The sequence below is a fragment of the Lycium ferocissimum genome, chromosome 9 (assembly GCF_029784015.1).
Source record: "Lycium ferocissimum isolate CSIRO_LF1 chromosome 9, AGI_CSIRO_Lferr_CH_V1, whole genome shotgun sequence".
In the NCBI taxonomy this organism is placed as follows: domain Eukaryota; kingdom Viridiplantae; phylum Streptophyta; class Magnoliopsida; order Solanales; family Solanaceae; genus Lycium; species Lycium ferocissimum.
The window spans coordinates 19,247,247-19,264,422 of record NC_081350.1 but is presented as its reverse complement, the minus strand read 5'-3'; the positions used below and the strand labels follow the sequence as shown (position 1 = coordinate 19,264,422).

At 35.9% G+C, this 17,176-nt stretch overlaps 1 protein-coding gene across 1 annotated transcript; it reads right to left on the bottom strand.

Moving 5' to 3' along the window:
• Positions 1–15,898: 15,898 nt before the first annotated feature.
• On the bottom strand, positions 15,899–16,705 carry LOC132029790 (non-specific lipid-transfer protein 1-like). The gene has a single exon (XM_059419151.1). The coding sequence runs from the start codon at positions 16,630–16,632 to the stop codon at positions 16,213–16,215; it is 420 nt and encodes a 139-aa protein (XP_059275134.1). The 5' UTR covers positions 16,633–16,705; the 3' UTR covers positions 15,899–16,212.
• Between the last annotated feature and the right edge of the window lie 471 nt (positions 16,706–17,176).

Here is a 17,176-nt window from a genome sequence, read left to right as displayed (position 1 = left end):
TCAACTTGTCATGACCAATTGCCTTAGTGTTTCTTGTATTTTTGAAGTTGAATGGTTTAGTTTTGTGCTTGACGTTAGGTAGGCAGTGCTTGGAAAAATGTCTTTTGTGTTGTGGTTAATGTTAGGTAAGAACTACTTTTCCATTTTATTTTGTCTTGTGGTTAATGTATGTTAGGAATCCTTTCTAGTTTTCTTTTGTTTTGTGTTTAATGTAAGTTTGAAATTGATGAATGAAATCCCTTTAATTTAGAAATCAAAGGTGTTACATGTGCTCCAACATAAACCTTGCTTAAATTGAAAACACGGAGACCGATCCTAATCTATTTCTATGATCTCCTGTTTTTTTCAACAAGGAAGTGTATCCGGTCTCTAGCGACTACACGGGCCTTGAAACACAATATATCCCATGTAACTTTGGTTTATATGCTTGAAAAAATACATATATATCTTCAAGGCAAAGTTTGCCCATAAGGCATAAGTATGCCCCCATCGGCATAAGTTTGGTAAATCCTTAACAAGTTTATGCCGATGGGGCATACTTTTAAAAACAAACTTTTATCGGATCCGGCATAAACTTGTGAAGGAATTTGCAAAGTTATGCGGATCGGCATAACTAAATGTCTGCCCTCAAGACAAAGTACCTCTCCCGTGACTTTTTTTAGTTAAACATAACTAAAAGTCTGCCGGAGGGGGCATACAAAATTTAAACTTACTCCAAAGAGTATAAAAAACAGAGTTTACTTTAAAAGCTCATACCTTCAAAGGACAGCCTCTTTTGTTATGGTTTTTACCATGACAAATCTTTTGCAAGTCATGTCAACTCCTTTCTTGACAACTTACCATATCTTTTTGACTCGGTGGCTTCTCTTCTCCGACCTTCTTTGTGCACTGGCATAGGCTTTACAATTTGGTGGTGCAACATGGGGTTATTGGACTCGGGCCACATTTTCATATTGGTTGGTTGAAGAAAATGACAATAAGTCCTCAAGTAGGTCTCCTTCTTTTGTAGCGACTATCAACAAACTCAATGGGTTCATACTTCTTATATAATATGGCGGCAAGGGCATGTTGACATGGTATTCCCTTGAGCATCCGGGCCACTACTGAAATGCAAGTTCTATTTCTCAAATCAACGATATGTTGATATGGCCCATCACTAATTTCAAACCCTCTCTCACCATTGAAATCAATATTACATTCCATTGACTTCTTTATGTTGATTTCTAGTACCCTCAGTGCCATTGGAGATATATTAGTTAACCATGTTTTTGGAAATTGACTCAATACGACCTATTCTAGTCATTACCTTAACTCTAATCTCTTCAAGCATAGTGATAATGGTTTTATGCCTTGGTCCTAAAATCCAGGCATTGAAGCTCTCGGACATATTATTGTCCACACTATCACACTTAATGTCAGTTCTAAAGTACAGATTTACACCAAGTTTCGGTGGGTAGTACGGTAAAACGCAACAATATCCTTACCGTCCTTGGCGGTACTAAATTTGTTTCATTTTGTCATTTATCTTCATCTCTCCTTCCAAAGGTGCTTTTGCACACTTCCAGGTGGTTCCTTCTTTGAAGACCTCTCCATTCTTTTGACCGAGTTGGCTAGGATATGTCTTGCACACGTCTGTGCTCCACGATGGTAACAATTCTTTCATAGGCGATTGAAGCCCTACAATTTTGAGAAACAATTATATATGAATGGACGAAACTAAATGAAGAAAAAAAAGTGATTGTCATACCTTTTGCATGCGATATCACGGTGTAGTTCTTTGCCATCTCCCGTTCCCGAATCAGCTATCAACAATTTCAAAAACCATGTCCAAGTGTTCTTATTCTCATATTCCACTATAGCCCAAGCAATAGGCAACATTTGATTATTAGCATCTTTAGCAATGACGCCTAATAGCCATTTGTCCTTTGGTTATTCCCTTTAAGAAACAACCATCCAAACCAATACATTTCCTACGACCACCTAAAAAGCATTTTTTCAAAGCATCAAAGCAAATATAAAAACTTTCAAACACCAACCTACCACTTTCACCGAGTCATCAACCTTAACAACACAAGTACTCCCGTGATTAGTCCTCGACATTTCATCCCTATAGTCAAATATTCTTCCAAACTCTAACACATGATCACCCATGATTTCTTGGAGTACTTTAGCTCTAGCTCTCCTGGCGGTGGTTTTTCCAACATGTATATTAAGTTCTTCCCTAATCAGCTATTTGAAACTTGAAAATCCTAATGTTTGGGCATTACAGTAATTCTATTCTTGTAATGTTTAGACAAGAACTTAGCATTGCACATGTAATTTCTAGTAGTCTTGACACACCTATGTTTAGGATTGTAGGTTTTGATCATGAAATCATTAGTCTTCTTGTCAAGACTTGCATATAGCGACCATGGGCGGCCATCCCTACACCTCACCCTAACCTTTTTGGGCTCGTTGACAAATTTCTCTATTCGCACACCCCTTTGAAGTGCATATTTTGTAACAACATCCCTAAACTCATTCACATCCTCAAAAACCATCCCCAACTCCCACATCACTTTTTCAACGGTTTTGTCAAAAATTATCCTTCTCCCAGCCCTCACAGACCCGACTCATCATACGTATCGATTCGACACTATATGCGTCGGAAGCCGACATACGCGGCTCATCCCCGGCAACCTTACCTTTCAAGCTTGTATCGGCGGTGGCTTGAGTTTCATCAAAGCCCGGATACGGACCAACTTCACCTGTGAAGAATTTCTCCGGGGTCATTTGGTATCCTTTCTCTTCTTTTCCTCCTCGATATGACCTCCTTTCGGCCCTCGAATTTATGCACTCTTCATGAACATCATCACTTTCATGTTCGACATCATGTTCATTAAAGAGTTCGGCTTGGTCGGACTCGAACTATCATCGATGGTGGTGATTCAAGAATAGGAAATTCACTACTTAATGGGTCTTGAAGCGACGGTTTCGACTCTTTGGTTATTGTTACAATTGCGATTTCGATGAAGCTGGCTTTGATTCTTTATTAAAAGCAAACCCGTCCCCTTCTTGGATACCCCCATCCCTTTCTTTATTAAAAGCGACCAAAGATTCCTCATTGGGGCTAGTGTATTCCAACAAAGCAATGGGACCATCTACATTATCTAAATTATCAACCATGTGACAGACATAGATTTCAATAGTATCCCCATTTTCAAAACTTTGTGAAATTTCGAAAATGTCCTATCGATTTGGATTTCTACAACACTATCACTATTAGGTATCCTAACACAAAATGAACAACTTGTAGTATACCCTAGTTCTTTAATATAATCCCTTAGTTCAAAAAAGGACAACCTATCCACATCAATATCCAAAAACTACATATTTGTCACCTCATCACTTTGGTTGGCCACTACTAACATCAAAACCCACCATGATACCATCTCGATGTTACTAATACAAACCCACTCATACCGAAATTACAATTCGGTAATAGTACAAACAATCGTACCACACATATACAATAACAATAGATGGTCAACAACAATCACAACCCCACACACACATCAAATAACAACAATTAAATTCGGACTTCGACAATACAAGGCCAAACGATTGTATAAAATCACATTTTGGGGTGAAAATAAATTGGACGCAATTACAACAGTAATACTACACGACATAAGATTACACATCTCTTAACCCCAAATAACCCCAATTTAAACTAGGAAAAACCCATAATTTTTTAACAAACCCTAGAAATTCATACGACAATTTCATAAATCCTATATAATATGGAAAAAAATAAACTTTATGCGTACAAATACTGACAAAGAACAAGACTAACCTGGTATTTTTTCAGTTCACTAAAAGCTTGAAGATCAATCGACGATTTCGGGTCAAAATCCACCGCGATGTTACCACCTAAAGTTAGTTTAACTATGATTCACAGATTTGCGGTTTAAAATGGTATTTGAGTGATTAATATGGCGAGAAATCGAGTGGAAGGTGAGAGAGAATTTTGGATTTCAAATTTTGGAAACCAAAATAATGAAAATGACCGTCGATTTTAATTTTATGAGCGCGTGCATACACTCAAACTCGTTTGAGTGACTTTGTCCGATTGAAAGCGAAAATAATACACAAAAAATAAGTCCAGGGGGTCATAGGACCCCACAAAGTTGAGGTGTGTTATGGCAAATTTGGCCATAGTTTGAGTGTGTTTTGAATACTTTTCCCAAAAAATAATCATATAAAAATAATTATCTTATTTATTTGAGTTTATTAAATTATTATTATTATTGTTAGTACACGAACTATTAGCTATGACCATCCACAATATTAGCTTTACTTAGAATATTATCTATCTATATTTTAAAACTCAACTTTTTTAAAACTCTTTATGTTCTTCCTTTACTTTTCTATAAAAGAAAAAGTGAATAGTGAATGAATTATTTAGTCTTATTACGTTGCATACCTATATTGACCAAACATTGTCATGTGTTTTGTTTTTTTTTTGTTTTTTTTTTTGTTTTTTTGCTTACCACTTGACTTGATGTCTTTGCTCACTACTTTCCATTCAAACCGTTCCTTTTTGATAGAAATCAATAAGAAATAAGAAATATGTCAAGCCAATTTGATTTCACACTAATATAGTAGTGTACGAATTATCCGATAAAGTTACAAATTAAGAGAATAAAATTTGTGAGGGTTTAATTCTCTGTCTCATCTTTGATGACTTGATTTTTTTCTTCAAACTTTAGAATCCTCATGTGTACTTATTCTTAGTTAGATGCTATCACGACCCAAAATCATTTAGTCGTGCGGGCACCTACCATTTTCCACCTTGGTAGGGGAATCCTTCCCTTACCCAACATACAAACTATAAATATGGAAGACCAATGTAATTAATAATAAATCTCAATATCAATTAAAAGAAAGTAAGTGTGGAATACATATTCTATCCAAGGCATCTGATCTAAGTCAGTACAAGAGCTACTAATAAACACATAGGTCTGAATATATAATAAGAACTATCTGAATGTTGCCATACAAGACTCATAACATCAAAGGAATACTGTCTGGAAGTAGATGAAAAGTATACGAAAAATGGAAACTCGGGCTGCAGATCTAGCAGTAGCTCACCCTAAGTCTCAAACAACATCGTCTCAGGGAAACACTCTCGAGAATCAGAAATAGAACCTGTCACACACTCTACACCCCGAAAAGGAGTGTAGCAAGGTAGCATTAGTACAAACAACACGTATTGAGTAGGCATCATAGGCCGACAACAGTTAGTTCACATATATAAAGGAAGAGACTGAAGAATAGACATGCTCACAATCAAGTATCCCAACTGTTACACCTCGCATTTCGCACTTTCGGATACTTCGAGACAATGATGGAAAGTTTAGGGTAAGATCATTTTTCGGTTCCGTCGTAATGCGTAAGTCGTTGGAAAATATTATTAGTGTGGGAATATTGCTAAAGACTAAGGACAAAAAGGGAAATTTGCAAAATGGCATTATGGGAATATTTGAAAAGGCTAGGGGCAAAATGGTCATTTCACGGGAATTCAAGAAAATTCCATAAAGCCATGTGAAGAAAAAAAAAGGGATGACAATTAAGTCATCTTTGTCAAGATTTCAAGAAAATTCTAGAATAAATAAATAAAAGGAAAAAGAAGGAAAATTCTAGAGAGGGCATGTGCCCTCACATGCTTGCTACATATATATATATATAAGTTGTCATCTTTTAATTAAGAGAAGGAAAGAAAGAAAGAAAGCAAGAAAGAAAGAAAAAAAAAAAGAAGAGGGAGCACGGCTACAAGGGGTGGCCGAACCAGCCCCATAAGTTGATCATGAAGGATTGTTTTCTTCGGGCTTTCTTACTAATTGGGAGGCCCTCGTCAACATGAAATAGTTGTTGGAACAAGAAAACCGCTCGTTGATGTGTTACACCAAAGCTAGCCGTGGGAAAAGTTGGTGGAAGTGGTAAGATTCTATCTTTTTGTATGTGTTATAAATGTTGTGCATGATTTGTATATGTTGTGAGATGTAGAAGTGAAAGAAGTTTATGAAAATATGGTGTTAAGTGTGAAATAGTAGTGGTGGCCGTGTGTGAGAGGTAGCCGTGCATGTGTGTGTGTTGTGTTGTGTTTGGTTGTTGTTGTAATGTGTTGAAACTAATGAAATTCATGGAAATATTGATGTGGTGTGGTAGCGTGAGCATGTTATATGAAATAGGAGTAAGGAATTAAGTCTATGTAGTAATTTGATTGTTATGTTATGGATTATGTAATGTTAAAATAGATAAAATGCGTGAAGTTGTGTGAATTGTGGTGTGGCCGAATGGTGGTGGTTGGTATGGGAAGAATGGATGAATTTATGTAGTGTGTTGTTGGTTGTTGTAATGTCAAGAAATGGATGAGAATTCATCAAAGTGTATGTGTTATGGTTGTGGCGGAAATGATCATATTTGGTAAGTTGTGGTAAAATGGTGTAGTAGATGAATTGTTTGAATATTGTGTGGATTGCTTGGAATGTTCTTAAATCGCGTGTAAATGGTTGCGGATTAGTAATGAATATGTGAGCATTGGAATTAAATTGAATGTAAGTAGTGTGTCATGGAATTGTAAGAAAAAGATTGGGAATGTTAGAATGTATTTTGGGTTGAATATTGGCATTATGATTGATAGTTTGGCCGGGTTGAATTCCCGGATTGTTGTTGATGTTAATTTGGGCCGAGCCATATTCTCGGGATGGTGCATTTACGGGGAGAGTCTTTGCGAAATTTCGGAGACAAGAACGAATCCAAGATTGGAATTTTAAAGCCTCATGAATAATGCGGCAAACATGACCAAATTGCGGATTTTGGCAAGCTTGGATTTGGAATTTGGAATAGCACAAGCGGCAGAAAAGGTATGTAAGGCTTCCCTTTTTCTTCTTTGGCATGTCTTAGATGTACTAGGCTTGATTACGAGCTTCGGGGGCCACTCTAAATCTAGAAATCCGAGATTGAATTTAGTTATTATTCATTCAATAGAATTGAACTAATTAGTTTACACTTTAGTGCAAGAACTGGTTAAGCGTCCGTGACCTTTGAAAACGAAAGTGGAATGTTTTGAAATCTTCAAGGATGACCTAATAGGACATAATGACCACATTTTTAGGTCCGTTATCCGACTTGACTCGAGGTGGGACCACGCCCTCAAGACCTAAGTGTATAGCACTATTTGCCTTAATTCCGTTCGTTAAACAATGGAAAGTTTGGACTAATGGTTTGAGTTTCTTTGTAAGTATCCGGTAACCGACATGGGTATTACGATTAGACTATTCGATATAGACGCTCCGATAAGAGTAAGTTTGATATGAATATTCGATATGCGATCGTCGTAAATGTTCGAAAATAGCAAATCCGATATAAGTATGCAAACATAAGAGTGATATATAAGCATTGGATATAAGCAAGTTGATATGAATACTCTCTCGTAAGTCCTAAAGTTCTCCATGCACGACCTCGGATCGCTTGGAAAGTCCGAAGAGGTTTCCGTATGTTAAATACTTATAACTCTCCGATGCTAACTCGGAAGAACCGAGACTTGTTACGAATCTTCGGATGTTAATAAGCGTATGTATTCATCGAGTACGATTTCATATGCATATGTTTCGCATTACTGCGCTCGTGCGCGACTCAATGTATCTTTCACCGAGTCCGGGCCAGGGCATGTTATGATCTCGTGTGTACGTCATGATACGATCCCCGATTCGGCCGAGTCCCGGGCCAGGACATGTTCTCGTGCGCCTTCTCTCGCATTATTCACCGAGTCCCTCGTACTTGCGGGTAGGGACACGTTATCTTGTATGTGATTATGATGTGATGTTATGGGGATGGTGGCAGGATGGCACATGATTATCATTCACCGAGACCCGCGATGGGCGAGACACGTTATGCATAAATGATTTTGAGATGCATGATTTTATCTACCGAGTCCCTTAATAAAGGGCGGGACACGTCATTGGCACATATGACATCCGATTACGTTATACATGATCCTATTCACCGAGTCCCTCATCGTAGGGGGACACGTCATACACATATGTGATTTACGATTTTGACATGCATTCTATATTACGTCCGATATATGTTATCCTCACGAGCCTTCGAAAGACGTTTCGTACTCGTCCGATATATGCCGGTACCGTACGATACGTAGTTACGTATTCCGTCCGAACATGATTTCATCCGAACATTCCCGTATGCTCGTACTTTGTACGACGTGTGACGACACGGGTTCACTCGTGTTTTCTGCACCTCTTCGGACATGCGATCCGTGATTGGTGGAATAAGCATTTCTGGTACTCTGTTTGACTTATTTACTTTCTGTACCCCTTTTTGGAATACGAGACAGGTAGGTATGAGCTGAGTCTGAAAGGTAAAGCGTCTCCTATTCGAAGTAGGGTATTTACCTGCTAGTTCTGTCTGTTTCAGTTATAATTCGGTTACTTTGTGTTGTATGCCTTACATACTCGGTACATTTTCCCGTATCGACCCCCGTTCTTCGGGGCCGCGTTTCATGCCGCGGTACCCATAGATGAGGTCGGAAGATGTCCCAGATTAATCGATGAGCTCCATTCCTTACGGAGCATTGGCGAGTCGAAGTATGTACGTTATGTCTTCTGGATGGTACTAGAGACTTTGCAGACAGTGTTGTGGGTATGATGTGTCAGTCTGTCAGCGGCTCCATCAGCCGACATGTCGACGTGTGTTATGTAATGAATTTTGTGTAATTACGGATTTTGTAAAGTTTGTAAGCCTCATTATGTATTTTATAATTTTTCAGTATTGAGTTTTGAAAAAAAAATTATGTGTGCGATAGGAGTCTGTGGGTTCGCTCGGCTCCGGGTATGGGGTCGGGTGCCCATCACGTCCCTCGGAAATTGGGGCGTGACACCAACACAGTCCAAGAATAAGAACTCAAGCACAGAAGGATCAAATAGCCCAATCATAGCCTATGGTGAAGCACCTAAACACAAGTCTGCCAAGTTTTCCACGATTACTCAGAATAACCACAAACACCAGTACAACCAACAATAGATCTCCGTAACCTCGAGTCATAGCCTAGGAGAAAGTCTCTAATCCTCGAATCCATCAATCCCCAAGTATGTATTAATCAGGCACACGACAACTCAAGTCAATAATCAACCAAGAAAAATCACTACGGAAACGCACTACAAGAAAGTATAGAAATGACAACAAAAAATTTAATATTTGGCAACAACTTAGTTTTATTGTTGGCAAATGAACTTTTTATTGCCAAAGAATTTAATGTTGTTGCCATAGTAATGATTATTGTTGCAAAAAGTACTTTTGGCAACACAAAAAAAGTTGTTGAGCGTTGTGGCAATAACAGCCGTTGGGAAAAGTATATGCAACAAAAAAAAAAAAAAAAGCCAAAAGTACTTTTTGCAACAATAATCAATCTATGGCAACAAAAAAAAGTTTTGTTGCCAAATATATTTTTTCTTGTAGTGACGCACCATTCAATACAATAAGTGCAACAACCAAATCAGGGATGTGGATAGATGTAATATGAATGCACGTGTGATGCAATGCAATGATACACACACGCTCTGGGCGGAATACCTCCACGCCTGGATAGTCATGACCCATGGGGGACCCGCGAAGTCCATGTACTTGCTGCGGCGCACGCCCGATCCAATATATATATATATATATATATATGTTGCGGAACATGCAACCCGGTCCAAAATAGGTTTAATATATGTTGCGGCGCACAACCCGATCATGTATGAGTATGAATGCATGAATGATATCAATGCCAATGAGAATCTATCAATATCAATGGTGCCACATGGACACATATCACGAGAATCTATCACTATCAATTGTTCCACACATGGACACGTATCACAATATCACGAATAGATCACTTTCTTCCTCTCTACAAGACAATACCCAATAAATGAGAAACACGGTTTCACAATCACGATAAGGAAACTCAACCTCAAGTCTTGTACCACGTACGATGCGACAAGCCAGTTGATCATAATAAGGCAACAAGCTATAATCAAACAACAATAACAAGCTCAGCTCATATCAGAGTATCATGAAAGATGAGAATGAGTACAATGCATAATATCAATGAATATTGATAACTTATCAAATCAATCGTGCCATAGATGGACACATCTCGCGATATCAATAATAAGTCAAGTTCTTGCCTCTTAAAGATCTAGGCCCTCTGTGACTTCCCCTTAGCATTTTGAACACATCAGTTCTTATGAGCTTGCCAATTGAGTGAGTGATGAGCTGCAGTTTCTTTAGTTAGCATTGCTTTTTATTTGTTTTAATTTGAACTTTATTTGAGTTATCGTATACTAGATATTTATATGCTATACAACTTATTGGACCATTCAAAATTCTAAGCAAAACCTAAAATACTACGTTAAAAGATAGGAACCATGAAAAAGTTTAAGAAATATTTATAAATTGTATTATAATTAACAAATATTTTTATGTATAACATTTTCTTAAAAAGTTTATACATGTAATATTGGGTTGATTTGATTTCAATTGGACTTTTTTAATTAACACCAAACCAAACTAACTATCACCGAGTTTTTTTTCTTCACTAGCACACCAAACCATTAATCGATTATTTTTATTAGACTTGAATTGTTTATTTGGTTTAGTTTATCGATTTTCTTTGTACACCCTAAATATACCTATATAATAATTCAGGATTATCAGGGCTTGCATGATGTTTGTGCTAGGAAGCAATTCTCGACATGTTGAAGCAACTTGCATCTTTTGTAATCAGTGGCTTCCCTATTTTTTACACCTCCAGTTTACTTTAGAAAACTAGGGGGCAATGGCCCGTGCCAATATTATGAAAATTGAAACTATTAATATATCTTTGTCAAAATAAAATATCAAGATAACAATATGCACAGCCTAATCTATATTTAATATTGAAAGCACGATTGGTTTTAGAAATGTTGATTGAATATTTTGCCTTTTACTAGTACTTTATATAATTACTTAATGATTACCTTTTTCTATATATTAGAAAGGATGGTTTCAACATGCATACTTAATAATTATACTTAAGATTAGAAGAAACTAATAAATCTTTCTTAATTTGCGATTGAACAAGAAAAAAGAAAAACTTATTTTTAGTACAAGGGACAATTAAGAAGAAAGAAAAGGAATATATGAAATTTAGTTACTTTTAGTAATTAATCATAATTAACTAATATGAATTATAACCTCATTAAGTTACTTAACTATACTTAATGATTACCCTTAAGATTAGAAGAACCTAATCTCTCTTGATTTGCTAAAATGAATAAGTAAAAAGAAAAACTTATTTTTAGTATAAGGGACAATTAAGAAGAAAGATAAGGAATATATGACATTTAGTTACTTTTAGTATTTAATCATGATTAAGTAATATGAATTATAACCTTATTAAGTTAATTAACTATATTAAATTTACACAATTTGATATAAACTTGGATATAGATGGTAAGTATTTACCAAATTTTTTTTCATAGTATTTACCCTTCACCAAATTTTTTCATATACGGAGGAAATTATTTACCCTTCACCAGATTCAAAGAAACTAAATAAATATGACATTATCACAGGTCTTACGTTCGTACGTGTCAATTTGAAAGTTGTATGAGCCCACCCATATTCAATGACATTTCAATGTAGGGCATGATCTGTAATTTAATAGGAAATGTTGGACTTTTTTTAGAGATATTCATAAGGTCCAAATAACTAAGCAAAACTGATCTGCAAAATTGTTTCAAAGACTAATACACGTAGACAGCTAATCAGTAAATGTCAGAATTGCCCTTAATTTCAATTACATTGACTTTAAGCATAAATGTTGAAACCATGCTTTCTAATATATAGAATAATCTAAATTCTGATCAACTTTAGCTCATGCATTAAAAAACTGAGTGAATGCATCCTTTGCCAAGTACCAAGTGATACACGTTATATTGGGTCGGGTAAATCAATTTTACGGCTCACAAACATTTTTTATATAGATAATCCTTCTCACATAAGATCAATAAATAAATATAAAGATTTATGCAGGGTGAATTTTTTCTACTTAAATTGTACTAACTAAAATTAGAAGAATTAACCAAAATAACCGTCTATCAGAACGTTTAAAGCAAAAATAATTGATAAATATATAATATATGCATAATTCATGTGTATTATATGTATAATTTATTTACACCAGCTAGAAAAAAGTAAACGGTAAATCCGACCGGCTATTATATAAAAATCTTACCTCTCTGCCCCTACCCTGCCCCCAACTCACCCCCACCCCTTATCCATTTCCTTTTCCTAATTTTAAATGTTGTCCTCCTTTGCAAATAAGATAAAGAGAACAATAATTAAATTAAGTATATCTATAGTAGATTTTTAAAGGCTTATGCAATATATGAAGCTTACCTCGCCGCTACAAGCTTATTAAACCACAGTTTGTCCCAAGTCCAGACAGACAGAGGAGGAGGAGGGTGGGTAGACGGGACAGGTTAAAAACTAACAAAAAAATAGTGTCAGTTTTGATAAATTTTATAAGTGTATACAATAATACAATAATACAAAGGATTCAAATAGGGAAGCTCAGCTAATTCGGAGTTGAGATGTTTGATCAATCGATCAATATACACAATGCCAGACAAGTTTATATCTATTCAATTGGTTAATTAGCTTAATTGTTACACAAGAGCGTTGATGTTAATTCAATTCTGTCCTCTTATTATTTTCATTTGCCAAAATAACTTTTCAATGAATTTTATTTTCATTTAATTAGTTTCGCTTAGACAAAAGATTTTTCTACAAAAATTGGAATACTCGATTCCAATTCTCTACACCCTCTTCAATCCTCAGCATATTCTACCATTGAACATTGAATCTCGACATGCAATGCTACTAGCTAGTTTTGAGGAAATTAAACTAAAATTGGAGCTATTTCTTGGGTTTCACTTAGACAAGCAAATTGAATTGGAAGAAGATTGGCGAGTAATGGATGAATTTGTGAATAGTAGTTCCTTATATATGAATTATCTCTGTAACCTGCTAGATAATTGATTCAATTCATCATATTGTACATTTGTACCTCGGTTTTTGGAAATTGTACAAAAGCGGGTACATCTTTTGCAACTTACGTGAAAACTAAATGTTTTCTAAGAGGAATATCAATAGAACTGATTTACCGAACAAAAGATTATATTGATGCAATACTTCCTTTAACTTTACAAGTCATGACCAAAAAAAACTTTACTAGTCAGGACAAGTATTTGCATAAATTGGTGTGGCAGATGCTTGATCGTAGTTACGATCATTAGGTAGCAACCAAAGGACCATCACATATCATTAAAAACACTAAAGATAACATATTTGCATATAGAAAGGTTGATAGTCTAGAAGCAATTGTTTACTCAGATGCTAATTTTGGCAGGTGCAAAGATGGAACATAAATCCACAACTAATTACATTTTCCCACATGCTAGTAGTGTCTTTTTATTTTATTTTAAGAAAGCTTCTTTTTTTTTTTTTTTTTGCTAGTGGTGCCATTTGTTAGACTGCTAAGCAGACGTTCACGTCATTGACAATGTATCTTAGCTTGTAACTGAGTTATACACTTTGATATAGAGGCCCACTGTAATATGTAATGATGTCAGTGCAGCTGTGTTCTTTTTTAAGAACAATAAACTGAGTAATGTCACCAATCTCGTGCAAATCAAGTTTTTGACAGTCAACAATTCGGTGAAACAAGGAAACAGCATATCCTTTACTGTCAAAAACTTGATTTTACGTTCACAATATAAGAACAGATGTATAGATATTATTTAAGCACCACAAAACTAGCAAACTTCCAGGAACAAACTTCACGGAACCAGTCTCAAACAAGTAGGATATGATACATCACACACCGCAGAGGAAAGAAAAAACTGGACTTTAGAGAGTTGCTAGCATGCCCTTGATGTAATAAAGATAGTACAGGGGAGCAGGGGCGGATCCGCCCTTTAGGGTGAGGTGGCATGGCACTCCCTAAATTAATAAATTTTTTATATACATATGTTCCAATTTGCTTAAATTAGGTTAAATATTTGATCCTGCAAACCCCAGTCATAAATTAGACAAAAGTGCCACGGCTGGTAGGCACAAGTTTGAATTTATCTTGAACATTTTCCGACTCCCATTTTTCTTTGTGCTTTTTAGTTCCTTTGTACTAGTAATTCCCTTTTGGGCTCCCCCAATTTTATATTTATCTTTTTATTATTTTTATTGTCTTTCCTCTATTATTTTATTTTATTTGTGATCTCTAGCGAGACCACACAAATAGAAACTTCAAAATTCCTTAAATTAAGCATTTCTCTTAATATCAAATCTGTGAGTATTTAAATTGAAAAACTTGGGTCTCAATGGGAATTTTGGATTGAGATCAAAATTCATTTTTTTTTTATAATTTCTTTTGTTTATTACTCCCTCCGTACATGTTTACTTGTCTATATTTGACTTGAGACACTCTTAATAAGCAATAAATAAAATAAGAGATGAATTGGAGTACTTAATAATCAGGGTAAAATAGGTATAAAGTGTTAAATTATGTCTTGGTTTTTCAAACTACATAACTTACAAGTAAAAGTGGACATATGTTTTTAGTATTGTGGACAAATAAAAATGGACGGAGGGAGTGTATTATAAAAATTTGTGCTATTCTATAATTGTTAAATTCAATTTAAATCACTTTACTACTTAAAGTGTGATGGAAATTTCGCAAGCCTTTGCTTAGAAAAAACATGAAATTTATGATTTATTTTTGAGAACTTGTAGTTTATCTAATTTCACATTTACTTATGGGGTGTATTTACCTATTGAAGAGTTTTTCTATTATTTTTCTTATTTCGATTGGTGTAATTCCCTTATTGAAGATGTTATTTTACTTGTGCAAGTTTATTTTTTAATATACATAAGAGATGCAAATTCCTTGGTGAAAATGTTGATTTTACCTCTATTGTTAATGGGTGTTAATGAGTGTGATTCCTTGTTTAAGATGTTAATTATGTTCGTTTCTTGATTTTTGAGATATAATTTTCATATTTGCAAATAAAAAAAGACCTATTAAGTTGACCCGAATAAACTAAAAAGAGAAGGACCCGACCCAAATAGACATTCCTAACAAGATGTACATTAAAGAAAATTGTGGCACCCACCACCTTCAAATCCTAGATCCGCCTCTGCAGGGGAGAAATTGTCAAGCTCTTTCTCACTATTGTTAAAATTTCCACCATAAGCTACAGCTAAACATGAATCAAATGATGGATAATTAACTTCATACTCAAACCAGAATGAGATATGTTGCTGGCAGCAGCTGGATAGCAGGATGCATCGGACACTCAAACATACATAATAATAGGGGGTTGAATAAAAACCACCCCCTTAAACTGCAGAGTAAGCACTGAAAGAGATCTGTTGTATGTATGTGTATTTGTATACAAAGACGCACACACTCGGACACTCAAACATACATAATAATAGGGGGGTGAATAAAAACCAAAAAATGAAAAAGCCGGATCGAACTAATTCGGTTCTTCGGTAGAATGAAGCTATTAGTTTGTATGTTTGCTTGTAACTGCTGTTCTAAATCAGGAAGAGTTGATTGCACTCTGTTTAACTGATGGAGTTAAACCAGTCTCCTCTTCTAAGTTGCAAGATTGGGTGGATCTACTCCAGCTGGCCTATGTAGCTTTTTCATATGTTTTCCAAAAAAATATGCTTGCTAATTTACCACTCCATATTCTAGCAGATAGCCCAATATACACAAACCTATTACTAAAAATGAAGAATAAAAAGATTAACAACGATTCAAACTTCATTCTGCTACTATATGTTTACAAACAACTCTTTTCATCTCGAAGCAACAAAAAAGATATTATTTATTCAAATGCCAATTTGACTAATTTCTAAAATAACAAAGCTTACAAAATGTGAGATTATTCGAGTTTATTTAATTCTACAAATTATATATAGGACATCAGTGATCCCACTCTCACTAACACATACATATTCAATCTCATTGTTCACTGCCCACTGAGCAACTTGGGTGCAAGATAACATACGAAACTCTGAAATATAAATTCACATTATCCAATCACAAAAAAAGGTCTCTTATTTGATCTTAGAGCAATCAACATTTGCATTAATCTTGAAAGGAACATTGGCCTTACAAATTCCAGGGATTTTAGCAGCACGGCTGATTTGCTGTCCTGTAGCGCTTGAAGCAACACTCTTCACGCATTTGCAAGCGCTCTGGCGGTCAGCTGTGGTACGCGCAGCTCTAAGGAGAGATTTAATCCCACTGCAGCATTCTGATGGCACGCTAGGTCCACCACCTAACACATAGCCAAGACATGGTTCAAGGTCGTTATAAACTGTGTTGCACGTGACCGTTGCATCCTCAGCAGCTGTAGATGCAGCCGTCGTGGTGGTGGTCACGGCCACCGCTATGCAGACGAGAAGCAAATGAAGTAGTTGCTTGTTTAGCATTGTGGAGATGGCCAGGGATGTGTGATTTCTCTTATCATGCATAGAGATATTTATAAAAACAAGGTATGATAATTGATTAGTTTATGTTGGCCCATATCAAGACACCAAAGTTTTTTGGCCTCATCTCTTCTCTCTGCCCCACCCTCCATCCTTCTCATTCCTCACCTTGCCGCCCCACTTGCTGCCCCCCCCCCCCCGCCGCCGCCCCCCCACCAGATGGAACCAAACTAATAGCAATTATGTTCTTTGGTAAAAAATAAATATCAATCATGTTCACATTAAATATGTTAAAGTACGAAGGTAGTTGAAGTAATAGATTTCACACTAGAATGTTCAATTTTCCAATTGAGCCCATTCTTCTCCCTACCCTTCCTGCTACCTACCAATGTTTTCTCCTTTTCTCTCGTCTCATTCACGAATCTACCTCCATAACTTAAATGAAAAAAAAAAAAAATCTATAAAGGAAATTAAGTTTGAAAATCAGGGTAGAATGTCCTTTGTTTGACTGGTAGTTTGGCTCCCTCCTAGTCAAACAAAATAGGACGACCGGAAGATAGTAAATACTGTAGTTCAGAATTGTCAAAGT